The sequence below is a fragment of the Seriola aureovittata genome, chromosome 20 (genome assembly GCF_021018895.1).
Source record: "Seriola aureovittata isolate HTS-2021-v1 ecotype China chromosome 20, ASM2101889v1, whole genome shotgun sequence".
NCBI lineage: Eukaryota > Metazoa > Chordata > Actinopteri > Carangiformes > Carangidae > Seriola > Seriola aureovittata.
Window position 1 is genome coordinate 13,803,179 of NC_079383.1, and position 18,357 is coordinate 13,821,535.

The following is an 18,357-nucleotide window of genomic DNA, read 5'->3' on the forward strand; positions in this document are numbered from 1 at the left end:
ATCTGTTTTGATATTCTTTATTAAAATACTGCTGTACACACAAATATTGCAAAATTTGAGACAATGAACACAAGAGGGGCATAAAACATACTAAGATGGTGATTGTAGGTGTGTTGACGTGGGGGAGGAGAAGAACGTTATCACTAATAGTAACTGGAGCGTGTGTGTCTGTTTCGATGAGGAAGATAGTGATATGAGCACTGACATTGTGCAGGCCAAGTTGGGGGCATATGTGTGTGTGTGTGTGTGTGTGTGTGTGTGTGCGTGTGTGTGTGTGTGTGTGTGCGTGTGCGTGTGTGTGTGTGTGTGCGCGTCTGAAGGTGTTTGTCTGTATCTTGGGGGTTTTCTAAAGCACCACATTCACCAAATATGTTTTTGTCTGTTCATTTACCTAAAACAGAGGAAGTAGTACATGATCTAACACAGCCAGCTCCCTGCAGTTTTATTGCCCCCAAGAACAGACCATTGACATCCATGACAACTTTGAAAAGTTGAGTTAAACCAACTGCAGCCAAGACACTGTTTGATTAGGCTGTTCACCTTGATTTGTCTCTTATCTGACAGTGTGGTTCACACACGTGACCCTGTTGTTCTACAGTCTTATGTTTGGACACATTCAACTACAGCGACTGAGAACAAGACAAAGGCAGAGGTATCCACAACAGAGCTCGGCTTGTGTTTTTCTAGGTCAAGTGGGTTTGCACCAAATTCATGTAGTCAACAATTTTGATTCAAATCATCAATGGAATTATGAACTGTGCTTAAGGGCAAGATGAAAATCCCTCGCAGCATGATCTCCACAACGCTGTTAACTTCCTAAAACCTCCATCTGAAGACGTCCCGCCCACTCCACTGTAGCTCATCTATCTGACTGGACAGGGGGCGGCCAATGACAGCCAAACACATTCAATCATTGGGCCCCTCCAGCTGTTTGTCATCCTGAGAGAAATCCAAGCCATCCGAGTGAGTGCAACAGCCAGCGCCACTGCCTTGTCTCCAGCACGTTTTTATTTCATGATCTTAAAAAAGTCAACTAAAACAAAAACTGTTGGTGCCCTGTTCCTATTCTCCTTCGCCCTCTATCCTTTTTCCCTTTCCCTAAACCCCTGCTGGAATTGGTCCACAGAATAATAAAGAGTTGAATTGAGGCAAAAATGAATTGCCCTCCCACTTCCCATCATGCATTCCTGCACAACAGCTGAGCAAAGAGAAAAACCAGCTAGAAAAGTCACAAAAAGCATCACTTTTTCTCAAATGTAGAGGGGCCCAGACCCCCTGAGGGGAAGTGAAGTTTGGGACAAAAAGAGTAAGAAGAGGGGAGAGTGAGAGAGGGACAAAGAAAGGGGACATTGGGGCGAGAGGACGGGTGGGGGACAAAATAAGGACATTCCACAAAGAGGCAGCTGTGGCTCCACCTCAACAGAAGCCCCACCCATGGGCTACACCCAAGTGCTGGACAGCCAATCGAAATGACCGGTCCTTGAGCAGTTCATGTCACGATAGCGTCCATTAACCAAAGGTGGTTGCTGCATATGTAACAAACACTTGGTTGACAGCATCAGGAGAAGACACCCCTTCCCTCAGTGCCAACAGAAACCACATTTCACCCCCCGAAACCCAAATCCCAGTCCATACTAGCCCACCCACCCTTTCCCCCACACATATGAGCCTGATATTCCACAATCTGCTGAACTAAAATGTCAGAAATCCATCATTTATTTCCAGTTTTAAGAAACCCTTCCCTCCCACCCAAGTGGTTTGTCCTTTCTGAGGGGGAACCAACAATCAAGGCAAAGGCGGGCTGGCCCATTTCATTAAACGAGTGCCATCCCTCCCCAATGAAAGCCTCAAGTGGTGTGTCCCGTCTCGTAGTGCGTCAGAATGAAGGGGTGTGGTCTCCAGCCAGATGAGAGATGCAGTCAATAAAAAGCTGGATTTCTTTTTTTTTTTTTGTTGGTTGTTTGTTTTAATTGTGAGTCTGCTCTGGTATTTATGTCCGTGTGTGGCTTTAACTCTCTCTGTACACCCTGTAGGCCACTCACACATATTCATAAAAATAACAAAAATTAACAAAAAAATTAAAATCTTAGTGCATCCTCCTCAGAAAAATAAACCCCAACTGTAGAAATAAACAATAAAAGCAGGAAAAAAGTTTATAACCTCATGGTTTGTTTCTCGTTTTGTTCCCCAAATCTAAAAAAATGTCATACTCGTTTATCACAGCTTCCATGTTTGTCCTTTTTTCTTTTTTTTCCGTTTGTTTTTCAATTTTCAGCTGCGGGGTTTAGGAAAACTAAAAAAAATACACTTTAGAAAAAGCCATCCTGGTGGACAGGGTCAGTGTATGTGACTGAGGTTCACGAAGCCCTGCCCCGCTGCCTTCGCCATGCTGATGTCATCTCCGTAAGCCTGGTCCTCCACTGTAGTGCAATAGTGTGCTCCAGGTCCGGGCAGTCCCACCCCGGGCCCAAAGAGGGCGCTACAGAGAGCCGGAGGCTGCAGCCTGCAGCTCCTGGAAGGTGCTGTCGAAGCAGCGCTTCAGGTCAGAGTAAGTCACAACCAGGACACTTTTCTCATCTCGAGACACCAGGCTGATCTTCTCAGGAACGCCCGCGTCCAGCTGAGGAAGACACAGGAAATGTGACAAATGAAGGGAAAAACCTGAAAAATGTGTGGCTAAACAGGGAGACTACGCCCACATCCATAGGGCACAGGGAGTCACTGACTAGTTTGATGAGTATGAAAATGATGTGAATCACATGCTATGGCCTTCACAAAAAACACCAAATGAGGCAATGTCCTTTGGAAGAATGAACTCTACTAAAGAGATGAACACCAAAGACGAAAGTCGATGCCAAAACCCATTCAAGCTGCTCTGGCAGCACATGGAGGCCTAACGTCTTACTGAGACACTTCTTTGTTTTTTCTTTTAATTTGTGAAGACACTCAAACACAGATGTATGTGTGTGTGTGTCTGTGTGTGTGTGTGTGTTTCTGCCAGTTTCAGACCAAACCGTTAATCAAGAACATTAAAGCAGATTAATCAATGAAAATAATTGTTGTTTGCAGCGCTAATTTGAAGCAAATAGATGGAGAATCTCTGAATTACTGTCAACCAAGATGAACTGGTATATCTGAGATAAGCAGATGATACATCAGTGTGTGTGAAGTCATGTGAACATAAATAAAAACAGATCAGTCAAAGACCAGTTTAATCAGCTTCCGACTTAAACAGTGAAAAGCGGAACAGAACTGAAATAAGGGGGGAAAAAAAGAAAAAAAAAAGCAACTTGTGAAAAATATACAAGAAGTTAGGTTGGAGGCTGATAAGATTTGGTGTTAGCTCGAGAAAGCAAAGCAGAACATGCTCTTACAAACATCACTTCTGCTGTTCCTGGGCTGCTAGCGAAATGCTAAAGGTCAGAGATGGAAGTAGGCCAACAATCACACCTACTTTTACTCGCAATTGGTTCGCAAATGCATGCACGTTGTCAGCTAGTGTGCAAGAAACATTAAAAGATGTTCTGAAAATAGGCCACTCTACCTTCTTTTATTCACATTAAAAAGTTCACTAAAGGACAACCCAAATTTCTGCATATTCAAATGTCATTAATGTAATTTAAAAAGAAAAAAGAAAAAGAGTAAGAAACAGAAAAGTTCACTCACTTTGTTGAGGCAGGAGACAATGTGGCTGAGGTCGATCCAGGGCGTCCCAGCTTCTGTCACCTGATGAAACAGGTGGTCCCGGAAAAGCTTCAACAGGTAGCGGTCACCCGTCTCTGACCACGTTGGGTCCTTCTGAAACCTGATTCACACAAGACAAGGTCATTGAGTAATAACAGAAACACAAGTCACACATTAATGGGTCTTTCCACACGCTCGACTTACTCTGGCCGCTCGTTGATGGTGCCTAGTTTGGCCAAGAGGCGGAAGAGGCGGCCATTTTGTACCTCCTGCAAATAAGCAAATAATGGTTTTATTCATCAGACCCAAAATATTTTAATTTGAGGAGGAAAAAGGCATAGACAGCATCCCTGAAGTACTAGCGGTTTTTTGAGCAGTTACACAGGATGGATACTGGTGGAAATAAACCACTGACACAGAATTACAGATGTTGCAGCAAACTGAAAATGGAAAGGACTTGAAGAAACTGCCACCAAATAGGAAATTATTCTGCTGCTGGAGGGTTGTGTTATGCAATATTCAATATGCAATATACACACACACAAACACACACACTCATTCGCACCAAGCTTTTAACACAGCTTTAGGACTGTTCTGATTTTTAACCAATGCAGTTGTACAGAGAGCGATGCTATGGGGTAGCTTGATACTGCAGGTTGCTGGATAAATAAAAATGAATAAATACACGTGAAAGCAAATTGATTTATAAATAAATGGAAAGGAATGAATTTACTGAATGAAGAATGAACAAGCAATGAGGGTACGTCAGAATTCCTCCTTAAAAACAATGAACCCGCGGCAGGGAACACTATCAGAAACTGAATCCTGTGTCAATTGACTTTCTGTCCATACGTGGTGCTGGACCCCGCTTTCTCGCAGGTTCCAGGAGACACTTCCTCATTACTGAAAGTCAACCGTAGGAGGCTGCATTTCGTTTTCCTCTAAATGTGTTTATTTTTGTGTGTACTCACATCTCTGATTATTAATTAATGTTAAAAAAATGTATGACTGGAAATAGAAGACAACAGTAGCCAGCTCCGACAGTACTGAACCAACTGCAGACCAGTCTCTCTCTCTCTCTCTTAAATGTTTAGAGAACAAGCTGCTGCACTACTGAACATGTGCGCCTATAGATACCACAAAAACTTGATGTTTCTGACTTCACATAAGATTGTCATCAAGTTGTAGCTCACCTTTCGTCTCTGCAGATATAATTTACTCTTGCCTCTCCTTTCTCTTCCTCCTCTCTGCCTGTCTCACCCTGTCAAACGCTTTCTGCACTGTTGGACAAAGTGAAAATTATTGAAGACCAAACGACTGAATGTCTTGTCTTCCTCCAATGTTTGTTTAGGAACATACCCTCCAATGCTTTCCTCCGCAGTGGTTTCAAGCTTACACTTTCCTCCCTCAAAATTACTGCAAAAATTAAGCCTTTACGGAAACTGCTATAACCTTTTTCTTCGGTCTTCTGTCTGATATTTTGCTATTTAAAAAAAAAATTCAATTATGATAAAACTATCCTCAAAAACCTGTTTGCTGTGCTATGGGAACATGGCTATATCACTAGACAAAGCCCATTAGGATAAGAACAATTCTAATGTCATTTCAATCATGTTTTTTGTCTTAGTTTTAATAGACTTTATTTGCAGTGTTTGGAAAAAAAGATAAATAAATCGAAAATAAATAAATTGAATTTTAGTTTTTTGGCCATATCACCCAGCTGCATTTCAGACTATAATGAATATATATCACAACTAATACATCTGTTTGAAACAGTCGTCATGAGTAAGAATCTTAAAAATAAAAAAACGATTCCAACCACAGTCAACAGCTTGACACAACAGGGGTGTTGAAATGATGCCGCTAAAATGCCCCACAACATTTCACATGAAAACTAACCCATGCCACAGTTCACATGAGCTCAGTTAGGATTATGAAAAAATTAAACGCATGTTCCTCTTGGTCTTTATAAACGATGTGTTTCAAATGTTTTAAACTGCTCTGATCTTTTATCAACAAAAAGGCAGACTAAGCAAGAAAACAGCACTGCCAATATTCCCTGTGTGCAGCTACACATTCAACTGACACATAATACAGAGATGGCCTGATATACAGGAAACACTTACACTGTCCCACCCAGCACAAGTATCAGCAGATCATTGGCAGGTTTGACCAAAAAATGCCCTACTTTTTTTCAACCTACTTTTGTACTACAGAGTAGTGAAAAGAAGTAAGTAATAAAAAGCAGGTAATAACCTAGTTTTTATTACTACAGAATACAGTAGCATTCACATGTTACCTGAACCGATCTTACTGACATCTTCCCATTTAAACTGTGCATTTCTTTGACAAAGTTCTCTGTGATATATGCTAGGCACCTATTAAAGCAGAAACTGACATCACTATTTGCATTTAGAAGTGACAACAAATACAACCTACTTTCGTTCTGGTGGATGTGTACAGAGTCAAGGAGTAAAGAAGGGGAAGTCGGGGCATGAACAAGAAAAAAGATGAGGCGAAGGTCGGTTGTTTCACACATTCATGCTTGTGCATGAGGAAACTACATTCAAAGCGAGACTGCAAAGCCTACAATATACCATACAGCATCCTGTGTGTACACAACTTCCCTCTTAGCTAACTAAACCAATGCCCTATTTCTGACCACCACCTAACAATATCAGCTTGTGAAAAACATGACTGCATCATACACTTGCCCCTCATGGAGTATTTTATATACATACTCCACTTTCTGTTCAGTGCTATGTGAGACACAAAATTTCTTTGTGTTTTTATGACTATTCTTGAATGTAAACGTAGCACCCTGCTATATACCTTGGCCAGGTCCTCTTCAATGACATCATTCCTCATCTGTGATGCATCTAGTTGTGTGTAGAATCGGGCTCCAATCATCGGCATAATGTCATTGACACTGCGCAGGCGAGACTGTTCAGTCAGCAGATACCTGCACATAAACAAAAAAGTCAGAGTTTACCAACAGGTGAGTTAGAATAACCAATGCTGTCATGCTGTGTCATAGATGCACTCTTCCACTGGGAAATGTGACAACATTTATTTTGAGGCGAACACTCAAGTCTGAAAGCACTTTTTTTTGGGTATTCAAACTGTACTCTACGTATGTGCAAAAGCAGTTCTTTTTTTAATTGGCACTATCGGGGGAATTTGAATAGACCCAAAACTATAAAATTATATTATAAGTTTGACCTAAAATCCTTCGGAACCATTTGCAACATTATGTGTGTAAAGCCTCAACGTGGCAGGTATATGTCTTGTTAAAAGGTCAATTAATCTGTGTACACCAAGTTCAATTGTCTTCAAGTTTGCACTTCTATGCAATGACATGAATGTAAGTCTTTGCAGACATAGTCTCAGCTCCTCCCAAACAGAATAAGACCATACATATATACTGTAGGGTTGTCACGATACCAAATTTCTGTTTCGATACCTATACCAATATGTATTTCGATACTTTTCGATACTTTTTGTAAAAAATATTTCATTATATTATGTATTGCCTTAATGGGTTATTTAAATATTTAAAGAATGTCATTTAATTTTTAAAAATATATTTTTTAATGTATTTATTAACCATGGACATGTTTTAGCTCTCTGTATGCAGGCTACTGTAGGTTTACTACTGGGCTGGGAGGGGCTTTGTACTTCTTTCATTGACATTACAGTGCAGTGAACAGGTGAACAACATTATCACCTGTCGTTCTTGACTGAAGTCTCGGAACAAGTCCGCATGGTTGTCCTTTAAATGTTTCGACAGGTTTGAAGTGTTGCCTGCTTTTGCGAGACACACTTTGTAGCACCGCTTGCACTGCGGTGCTTCTGGGTTCAGTGGCTCGCCTTTATCGTTCGGGTTGAACCTGAAATATTTCCACACCGAACTTCGGGTCCCCATTTTGACCACAAGTACGGAATTTTCTGCAGCTGCCATCTCTATCTACGGTATTTTCTTCAACCCGCTCCGTCTGTCTAAGACGCGACTTGTCGTTTCTCTCTTCTCCTCAGTCTAAACATGCGAGTCATACGTCACACTCGCTGGCCTCGCTGTGCTTAAAGAGACAGGCTCCAATTTACCAATTCATTTGCATTCAATAAAATGAAATAAAAGTACCGTTTGTTTTTAAATGCTGGTATAGTACCGTTTTCAAAACTCTAGTATCGCGGTACTATACTGGTACCGGTATACCGTGCAACCCTAATATACTGACTTCAATCCGTAACAAATGCAGTAGCAAGTTACATCCACTGTCTAAGTTGCCGTCTTGCTCATATACATAGAGCTGCAGACAGCATTTTCCATGTTTTTATCAAGTGTAGATAGAAAATCACACTTGCTGATGCAACTACCACCACAAACTACATATCTGGAGAGGGTGGATGACAACATAGGTCAATCTGCATTAGAGGAAATAGACTTGAGTCGGAGTAGACTCATAACATGCTGGAAAGATATATCTCTCCCGATCTGAAAGACTTCAGCTAGAAAACGTTGCTTGGGGGAGGGACATCTGGACTAACTTGCTTAGCGTGCTGCCACCGTGACCCAGCCCCAGATAAACAGCAAATAATGGATGGATGCATGAATGTAAAGTATATCTGACTGCGGTAGACTCTGAAACGGTATGAAAATATAGTCCTAACTTGAGGGTTTATGCTCTTGATTAATGGTAAAATTGGTTGTAAAACAGGGGCTTTTTACTGAATCTTACAACATATGTTTGTCAAATCTTGGTTTGAAATCCTTAATTCCTCACAGAAGACATCTCGGAGTGGTAACTGGGTTGCATGGGACAAATTGTGGCTAAGTTACAGCATTCTGGGTGGTGTCCAACTTTAATTAGGACAAGTGTCAATTCTACACAAAATTTGTTGTCTGAAATGGACAACATGTGCTGCTTCATGCATGTTTCTTACAGAATGAGGTTCTTGAGGTCTGAAGAGTAGTTGATAGACACCAGCTCCATGGCTTTCTGCAGGTTCTCCCTTTGAATGCCAGCCAGGGAGTTGCATGCCAACGCCAGCACCACCTTGCCCAGTGACACTAGGTCTGCTTGCTACATGAGAAAACACATGTTAATCTAACCTCCCATTTTAAAAAAGAACTTTAACCAGACATTCTAAAGTTAATAAGTGTATGAGATTATTGTATTACAGTATTGTGAGATCTGTTTTCATGTGTGATTGACTGTAAGCAGGAAACATCATAGAAAGTACCTGGTACTGTGGCATTAGGGCAAGATGATTGGTCTGACTGTTGTCAAATGTTAAGACATCAAACACCCCAACACAGTTCACCCGTAACCTACAGAGATAAGAGAACATTGTCATCATTAGTTGACACGCGCGCGTGCACAATCACACGGTTGTGGAGAAAAAAAGGAGGCCTCCATGGAAAATGTTCTTCTGCTTTTAATGTATCTACAGTTAACAAACAGTCTTATCTACACTTTGTCAGAAATTGAAACACATACTATCACTTCCATTTATGGTTACGGTGACAAGACTAATCAACAACAATAATCGACCCATGCTGGGTGACGATTGTCCGCTGAGGTATTTGTGTGTGTGTGTGTGTGTGTGTGTGTGTGTGTGTGTGTGTGTGTGTGTGTGTTTATACCTGGTCTTGCCAGTAATGAGAATCTTGCTGGGGTCCATGACACGACAGGCTAGGCCAGCAGTGTGGATGGTGCGCAGGGCGGAGCTGAGCTGGACAATGTAGGCCCAGATCAGAGACTCAGGGAGCAGACCTGCGTGCTGCCGTGGCGGGGGAGGCTCATGTTGTCCTGCACACAGAGACACGCTTTATCACACAAAGCGCAGCCTGAAGGGGTTAGACATTACTTGTGAACTAAACCTCAAACTGTCAGCAACTTCCTTGGTAATGTTATCTTTGGAATAAACCGTCTCTCTGGTGTTGTCAGACAGAAACGCCAGTTTCCATCAATTTAACATAATTTTCTTTATCAATTAACCTGCTGATAATTTCCCTTGATTAATCTAATTATCACATGTTGAACGTACAGTCAGGAAATGGTGAAAAAAACAAAAAAACAAATTCCCAAAACTCAATTGTTAAAATAACTGGTTGTTTCAGGTCTATCATGACAGTAAATGGGAGGAAATGCAACGCACATTTCAAGTAACCACATTTACCATCTCTGCAAAACTTTGTATACACATATAAATATCACTCGTACAGGGCTGCAACCATAAACATGAGGTTGAGTAATGATGCACAGGTGACAGTGTGTTAGGGTGTGTACTGCACAGCAAAAGCCACAATGTCAAAGTGTTTTGTCTAAAGGCAATTTGATGTGTTTCTATACAATTCTTACATAGTGGTTTGTTAACAGTGTTTGTGACAGAACGGACAAATCCAAGGGTCTGAATGGTTTTGCTTCCTCTGTATGCATTCCTATAGGTAGGTCATACAGCACCTGCCCTAGGATCAGTTTCAGCCACAGTTTCCTCCAATTCTCCATGTCTCTCTCACACAGACACACGCATGCCAACTGTCGGAACTAGGGCACTTTACAGACTCCAAACATTTAAATCCTCTTTGAAGCCTTGGGACATCCATGAGCGTGTTTTAATTTTAAAATAATCTGAATTATTTTATGTACACAAGTTAGGCTATCAAACATCGGATGCAAGCACAACAACCCTGACAAGACACACCTAAATAGACCCAGGCCACTGACTTCCTTAACAAAACACGTAAACAAACTCAGAATGTGTGAAGCAAAGGGGTGCAGAGGGGTATCTGAAGTGATGCTGGGTCTATTTCAGTGTGAGGGAGGAAGGGAGGGAACAGCAACTCACCCCACTTCCTCTTAGTAAAGTACGAATCTGCAGCCGGGTCATTGAAGTGTCTGCTGAACATGGTTTCTGCACCCGCATGGAAGTCATAAGAGAACACCAAAGCTAGGAAAGAAGAAGTGGACAATGGTTAGAGGTCAGAAAACTCAACTATGAGAAAACAGTCTAACAGCTAGACGTACTTCAATTAACCCCATCATTACCTTTTCTATATTGTATTCCCTAAATATTTTTTCTTCACCATCATGGGACCATCAAATGAGAAAATTAAATACAATATCTTAGTTTCTATTAGCCAAAAGGATACTTAATTGCTCCTAATTGTCGACAGAAACATAGAATAAAATTCAAGACATGTACACATACAGTCCTTTCAGAAAGTATTCAGATCCCTGCACTTTTTTCAGTTTTTATGTTAAAATCATTTAAATTAATTTTCCCTTATCAATCTACACTCAATGTCCCATAATGACAAACCAAAAAACTGAATTTTAGAAGTTTTTTGCAAATGTATTACTCTCTAGAGATGTTCAATTGTGTTCAAGTCAGGGCTCTGGCTGTGCCACTCTTGTTTTTCTCACAGTCTGAAAGTCCTTTGGGTGCTTTTCTGCAAGCTCCAAGCAGACTTCCCCTTGTCTTTCACTGAAGAGAGGCTTCCGTCTGGCCACTCCATTAAGGCCAGATCAGTGGATTGTTGCAGTGATGGTTGTCCATCTGGAAGTTTCTCTTATCTGCAAACAGGACCTCTGAAGCTCAGTCAGAGTGAGGTTCTTGGTCACCTCTTGTACCAAGGTCCTTCTCCCCTAATAGCTCAGGGGTGCCGGGTGGCCAGCTCAAGAAGAGAACTGGTTCTTCCACGCTTCTTCCATTTAAGAATTATGGAGGCTACTGTGCTCATGGGGACCTTCAGTGCAACAGGCATAATCGACACAATCCTGTCTATGAGCTCTGCAGGCAATTCCTTCAACCTAATGGTTTGGATATTTCTCTGATATGCAATGTCAGCTGTGAGACCTTATATAGACAGTTGTGTGCCTTTCCAAATAATGTCCAATCAATTGACTTTAACTGAGGTGGACTCCAATCGAGGTGTAGCAACATCTCAAAGACGCCTGAGCTACATATCAAGCGTCATAGATGTCACAGATTTTCCTTTTTAATAAACATGACATTTTCTCTTTGTAATTATGGGGGTCTTAAGTTTAGATTGATGAGGGAAAAAATGTATTTTAAAACCTGTAGCATAAGGCTGCAGCATAAAGTGTGAAAAATGGGAGTGAAGAGATCTGAATACTTTCTGAGTGCACTGTAAATGGTTGTAAACACTTACAGTGGTCTCCAAAGGCCTTGGTGGTGAAGACCTCCCTCAGTGTTACAGAGTTGGAGTGCTGGATCTTCTTCCACATGTCCACCAGCATCATGCACTTGGTGTTAACAAGGCGGAAACCTACGCAACACATTTTAAAGATACAGAATAGGTATACAGGAAATTAGCAATCTAACGCTATCTTAACACAACCCATGCATTTCATATTTTCTGACTGCTCTGCTCATCCAAAATACCATGTAAGCAAAATTCACTAGAGTTTTGGGCTGCTATGGAAATGCACAATTATCTATACGTATTTAATAAAGTTACAAGAGTCAAAGCTTGATTACATCATTTGTCACATTGGCTATTTCAGTCTTTGAAAGGCTGCTTCTCACCATGTATCCTCCTCAGGCAGTAAGGCAGGTCATCCTTGCTGTTGACAGCCTTGTAGCAGGAAGTGATGTAGCTGAAGTTGCTGGTCTTCTGCATGCGGTTTGGTGGGGGGAGGGGCTCGAGGGGGAACAGACTGTGGTAGCTGTCCACCTCAGATGGTACATCTGCGAAAGATAGAAGCAAAAAAACATAGCATGATACATACACAACCAAAAAAAGGGTTCAAACAACTGTAAGCAGGCTTTAAGTCACAGCCCATATGAACATGACTAAATGAGCACTAGATAATGAATTTAATGATTTGTTTTCACCCTTGCAATATGTTATAACAGTTCACATAACCTAAAGAAAGGCCCACAGAAACCATAAACAACATTTTTCAACACTTTTCACTTTTCATTTGTTCAAGCATGCAATATTTTTTTGTTTTTACTTGTGAACACCAACAATCTAACATCAAAATGGCCTCTTGTTCATTGCAAAGCTTTTCTTTTGGACTGTAAAAACATTTTAATTGAAAAACTGCCCTGTTCTACTGCATACACAGGTAAATTACCAAATCAATTACAACATTTTGCTGTGACAACAGAGTAGGCTTTTTACCTGGGTTCTCTGAGTGGTCAATCTGGGCCATGGTTATCAAATGTCTGTTTATCAACTCCTGAGGGGAGAAACAAGAGGGCTTCACATCAGACACGACTTCCAGAGAAGAGGGCGAGGGGGATGTTTGGTGAAAAGGGAGGAGGGCGAGTGGGTGATACCTGTCGAAGCTCATCAGCCATGAAGAAGGACGGGGCATTTGCTTTCGGCTGCATGTAAGCCACATGGGGTGCAGTAGGGGGATAGATATGGTAAGTAGGAAACACCTGTGATGAAACCAGAAAGACACAGCTTCCTATTTATTGAGAAATGAAAACAAATGTGATCATACAGGTATTTTTTCCACACTGGAAGCATATAGCTACACAAATCAATGTGACGAATTGAATGAAGTGTTAGATGGGAAACTGCTGTTAGAAGCCAAATAATAACCCATAGGTCACAATAATGACTGTGTTTTTAAGATTGTGGTATGTCTACACAAAATGCTGCATGCAAACTGAAGCGTAGTATAGAGATCAGATCAGATAAACCTATTAATGCAGACAGATTTAAATGCAGACGTTTTCTTATTTACAATCTATTTCTGAAAAGGTCATTGTGTGAGGGTGTCATCTTTGTATGTCTGTTTGCGACATTTAAAGTCTTATAAGTTATTCCCAGCATTAGCTTACAATTATTTCTTGACTAAAATACAGAACAGGATGCCGAGTGCAGCACATACCATTCCAGCCATTGGCGCTGGAGTGTTGTCTGTGTAGAAGTACGTAGTACCCCCCACAGTCTCTTTCTGAATAATGTGAGTGCCCTGGTCAGATGCGGTGGTGGGCACCATGTAGTTGGCAGGGTTCGGGGTATGACTGCGCCGACGAGGGGCAGGTGAGGTGTGCGGTGTGATTTTTGGAGAGTGGAGAGGAGATGACCCCGCAGACAAGGACATGCCTAAAATCGAAGACAAGAGGAAATATTACTTAAAGAAAAGACGTGACTGCAATCATATAAAGATTTGAAGGTAAAACAAAGCAAAGCAAACGAGATCTGCTATTTTGGCTGGACCAAAACAGTAGATCCAGCCCTATAATCGTGACCATATTTCCACCATTGGTGAGCCAAATGCCACACAACTGAGGTGGAGTTTGCTCATTGGCCGTTGCGCTTTCAAAATGATTTGGCGCACAGTTTCTATTTAGGGGGTGTTTACAGCCTGCAGTGTTGCCAAGTAGCACATTTGTCACTAGATTTAGAGACTTTTTTCCCCCAAACAATACGCGGTATAAACCTTGTATAACCGGACCATGTATGGATGCCAATTGTGGGCTTAGGGCTACACATCTTGTTACGGGCAGTCTCCTTACCGCCCTGGTTTCCTGGCTGCTCAGAAGCTGCAGGAAAGCAGAGGAGTGCTTACAACTCATTGGGCCTCGCCTCCATAACGGCAAATAAACTACTTTCATTACATGTATCATTAATACTAAAGGAGGCAGAGGAATAATTAAACATGAGACACACCGAGCAACAGAGAGCAGGAGAGTGGGAAGGAGAGAGAGAAGTCATCAGTAAGTGCTAAACTAAAGAAACTAGCAAATCTGAATTGCATGTAAGGAATAGAAAAACCCATCAACCGAAAGGAGACAATATGTTTATCGCAACACAGCAATAAAGGCCCTGTTAAGCTATAAAGGCTTTCTGTCTTAAATGGTTACAGGAAGTTTTGAGTTTGTATTAACACGTAATGCAGTGACTTTGAAATTGCAAACGGGAGCAACTTAAAAAAAAAGGCAGGTATAGTCAATTCTATCAAACAGAGGGAATCTGAAATAAAGGTCTGTCTCTAATAAAGGCCAGTTACCTTCTGCAGTTGAGGTAAATAAAGGCCCCGGTCACTTTTTGAGGAAATACAGGAATTGAAAACTGTTGTAGATCCCAGACAGCGGCTGCGCATTGTGTGAGACAAAATAAGAAGGATATTCTGTCGCTTGTAACTTTCTCTCAGAGTAATAATTTTACAAGTAAATATAGCCAAAATTCACAACACAGACTTTATCTTATGTGTGTGATGATGTTGTCAGACTATGTGGCGGTCATAAAATCAGGATTTTAGCAGTTCAGAGCAGCAGGTTAGTAATGGCTTGAAAGTGACTGCTGGTTACCATGTAGTCTTAATTGGCTGCGGTCACTATTTCATACTTGTTACGTTGTCTGACAACATAGACAGAAAAACATGTACACGATGTACAAAAACATGTAAATGAGAACAGATTGAATGGAAAACCGGCTGTAATCAAATACTGTGTATGTGAGCACAGAAGGAGAGAAACAAACAGAACAAACAGAGCTGAAACTGGCTGACACTAGGCAGTATGCAAATATGATGTGATGATATCAATTTCTTACAGCAGCTCAACAACAGTTTTCAACTACATCTTCAATTTCGCACATTGACAATACACCATCAAAACATATAGTAGATTTTGACCTAGTCCTGTTGTTTTTTTTTTTCCCAACAGTAGCAAATGTGGTGCTATACACAAGAGGGAATTCCCAAATTTACTGAACTAAATAATTTTCAGAGCTAAAGATGGAAAACAAAACTGAGTCAGTAAAAAGCAGAGCAAAGCAAATGTAACAGGGTGATTTCTCAGTTGGTAGCTCTCCAAAAACAAAGATCCCACCTGGGGCCAGTGCAGCAGCTGTGGAAGTGCTGAGACCAGGATGTGGGAAGAGGGGTGAGGGGAAGGCTTGGACAGTGGACTGAGCCATGGTGGCCATACGTGGAGCTCCCTTAGGGATGAACTCACTTGCTGCCGGGTTAGGAGTCTGGTGGCACAAGAAAAAACATACAAGAATTACATAAAATCTATCACTCCTGTTAAGAGACAATGAAGACAAAGATGGACATTAAATGTATAATGTCTAGGTTTCATGTACCTGGTAATAGAAAAAGTACAGCACAGAACTTTAAAAGCACCAAGTGCTTGTGTGCTCACCTTTCTCCTTTGGGAAATGCTAAGAGCACCAAAATCACTGAACAGTGAGGATGTTGGGGAGTTCACTGGATCTGTGGAAGGCCATAGAGTGTAAGGACTCGGACAGTATTCAGTGCAAGAGTGCTGACTACTGCTTCACAAAGCACTATAAGAATCTTACCATGAGTGCTGTGGCTGAAGTTCTTGGCACCATCGTTGAGGAGACTGGGAGAGCTGCTGCTGGTAGTCATACGCTAAAGAAAACAGCATCAAGAACAGATGTGTTACAGAAGACACTCGAATGTGCATTTATGTTCATGAGTAAATTATCACCTAACGCTGCTGTTATTTTCAAAGCAGCCTTTGCTACACTGTATGTTTACACTGATCATATACAGTGGGGCCCAAAAGTCTGAGATCATTTTCTTATTCAAGCATTCAAGTAGTCTCAGACTTTTGGACACCACTACTCTCTTGTACCTGCATCATTGAGTATTTAGACTCTGCTGGGCTTCCAAACCCATTGACCCCAATAAAGCTGCTGCTGAAGTAAGAGTTGGTAAGATTGGCATCACTCAGGGTTGCGCCCTCCATCCCTGGGACTGTGGATGACAAAAATGAAAGTTTAACAAATAACATTTTCTCCCTAGACCGATGAAAATGAGAAATAATTCTGTTCTTTATTTAAGATTAGAAGTTAAAGTATTCATGATAATATCAGCACTACTGAGTGTTTGCTTAACCAATCACAAAGCTAATGAGAAAGCATGTAAACAGTTCTACAACTGCAGAGTGAGCTACTAAAGCCTGACACAAGGCGATATCAAGTATGAATATCTTTGAGAAACAAACTTTTTGGCGACAATTACTGGTTTCCAAAGTTCCTCCTCGAAGGTACCTTTTAACACTAGAGTTGCATGTAATGTTAGTTACTTGTTGTTTGTTTACGTTGGGCAAACACAAACACAAAGTTGAAAAAACAATGCCCCGTGAACAGCTAGCGTAGCTACGCTAATGTTAGCAAACATTAAACTTGCATCTAAACAGCAACACTGGAGTTCTCATAAACAAGATTTAACTGGAGGAAAACTAACAGCACCAATACTTAAACCGACAACGGCCCCCTGAAGGCAAAGCAGAACGCATTAAAGTTAGTCAAAGCGGCCAAATTAACTCTAGTTTAGCTAACGCTAGCTGGCTAATAGCTCCACTAGCTAACGTTACTGGGTCGCGGATTTCTGTCCACTCACAGCTGTCACACAAAAACACCAGGCCTCCTCCGTGTGAGCTGCAACAGCATGGCTAATGTTACATGTTGATATCAAGTATCTCTAACACCATCTTAAGATAAAGGTTTTCACAAGACAGCTAAAGAGAACGGTACGAGCTAATTGCATACAGAGGATGTAGCATCATGTTTGGCAGGGAAATGTAACCCACGTTGTTTTGGGGGGAAGAGGCCTCGGTGAATCCTCGGGCTAAATTTTAACAAAGTCCCACAAGGCCCAAAAGTAAAGTCACCGTCAGTCTCCCCATGTGAGGCCTTGTCTTGTTGTAATTGTTACTCACTGGTTAACAGCTGCCCCTCCAGAGACGTGCCTGCGGGCCCCAATGTTTCGCTCTTCTTGGACACACCGGTCCCCCCGCCACCCGGGCAGGCCGCCGCGGTGCCACCGAGGGAATACCCCGCTGGCGTCCCGCCACCCCCGGCCATGGACAACGGGACGGGGCTACCGCCGCCGCCGTGTAGCGGCAGGCTTGCCATGGACGGATCCTCATGCAGGAACTGACACTCATCTCCATAAAAGCACGTTTTGTCTTTCGCGTAGTATCGGCAAAACTTCACCTTGACATTGGGAATCCCGGCACCCCCGAGCGGAGCAGCTGAAGCTGGGAGTCCACTGTTCATGGCACCGCTGCTGCCGCCGCCGCTGCTGCCGGAAGACACTCAAACATAGAGAGACGCAGATAGCTAGCGAGCTAGCCAGCTAGCCTGCAAACAGTTTCCACTTAAAGGAACGGATTAATATCACTTCAGCTGGTGAGGAACGCATAAGACGCTACAGTACTCACATTATAAGGCTAGGATGCACTTTGGTTTAAGAAAATATCATTGCATGCGCGAAATCCTGGTCGTCGTTGTTGTCGCTATCCATGCAGCCGCCGTCTTCGCAAAGTAGCCTGTTGTTGTTTTTTGCTCGCAGTGTGGCTGCTCTGCTAGGGACCAGCTAGCATAGCTTTGCATTGTGGGTACAGCGTTTGGCTGAGTTTACCTGCTGTAAATGCAAGCTGCAAATTCAACTTGCAGCACTTGGAGACTGAGGATGCAAACAGATAATGAAGCTGAAGGAGTAGATGTCTTTTGAGCCAAGTTTGCAGGATCAGTTCTCTTCAGTCCATGTTTTCAGCTGTCAGCTGAGTTAAAATTATTCAGTTAATTTCCAATTAACCTATGTTAAGTTGTAGCAACTGAATGACATAATTGCAATGCTACATTTAATACGTTAATATATATATATATATTTGAGAAGAGAACATGAGAATAATAAGGAA

The 18,357-nt window shown here is 41.9% G+C and overlaps 1 protein-coding gene across 2 annotated transcripts; it reads right to left on the reverse strand.

Moving 5' to 3' along the window:
- Position 1: 1 nt before the first annotated feature.
- On the reverse strand, positions 2-18,077 carry pan3 (poly(A) specific ribonuclease subunit PAN3). 2 transcript variants are annotated; one of them, XM_056364871.1, is made up of 18 exons: positions 17,374-18,069; positions 16,285-16,406; positions 15,986-16,058; positions 15,826-15,896; positions 15,511-15,655; positions 13,563-13,780; positions 13,000-13,104; positions 12,842-12,899; positions 12,241-12,402; positions 11,864-11,980; positions 10,537-10,638; positions 9,332-9,497; positions 8,929-9,016; positions 8,629-8,768; positions 6,517-6,646; positions 3,889-3,953; positions 3,667-3,805; positions 2-2,620 (listed from the first exon to the last, which is right to left on the reverse strand). In XM_056364871.1, exons 1-18 carry the CDS (start codon positions 17,711-17,713, stop codon positions 2,480-2,482), a joined length of 2,382 nt encoding a protein of 793 aa, XP_056220846.1. In that variant the 5' UTR covers positions 17,714-18,069; the 3' UTR covers positions 2-2,479. The 2 variants fall into 2 exon arrangements, 1 of the variants encoding a protein (XP_056220846.1); XR_008826167.1 differs by lacking the exons at positions 2-2,620; positions 3,667-3,805 and adding an exon at positions 4,878-4,964 and having other exon boundaries at positions 17,374-18,077.
- Between the last annotated feature and the right edge of the window lie 280 nt (positions 18,078-18,357).

Bases quoted from the DNA above. Each gene is read 5' to 3' on its own strand.
- pan3 (XM_056364871.1), bottom strand. From the start codon at position 17,713: ATGAACAGTGGACTCCCAGCTTCAGCTGCTCCGCTCGGGGGTGCCGGG. The intron at 16,059-16,284 runs GTACAAGAGAGT...TGTTTTCTTTAG, and splicing joins CTAAATACTCAATGATGCAG to CGTATGACTACCAGCAGCAG. The intron at 9,498-10,536 runs GTGAGTTGCTGT...CTCTGTGTGCAG, and splicing joins CTTTACTAAGAGGAAGTGGG to GACAACATGAGCCTCCCCCG.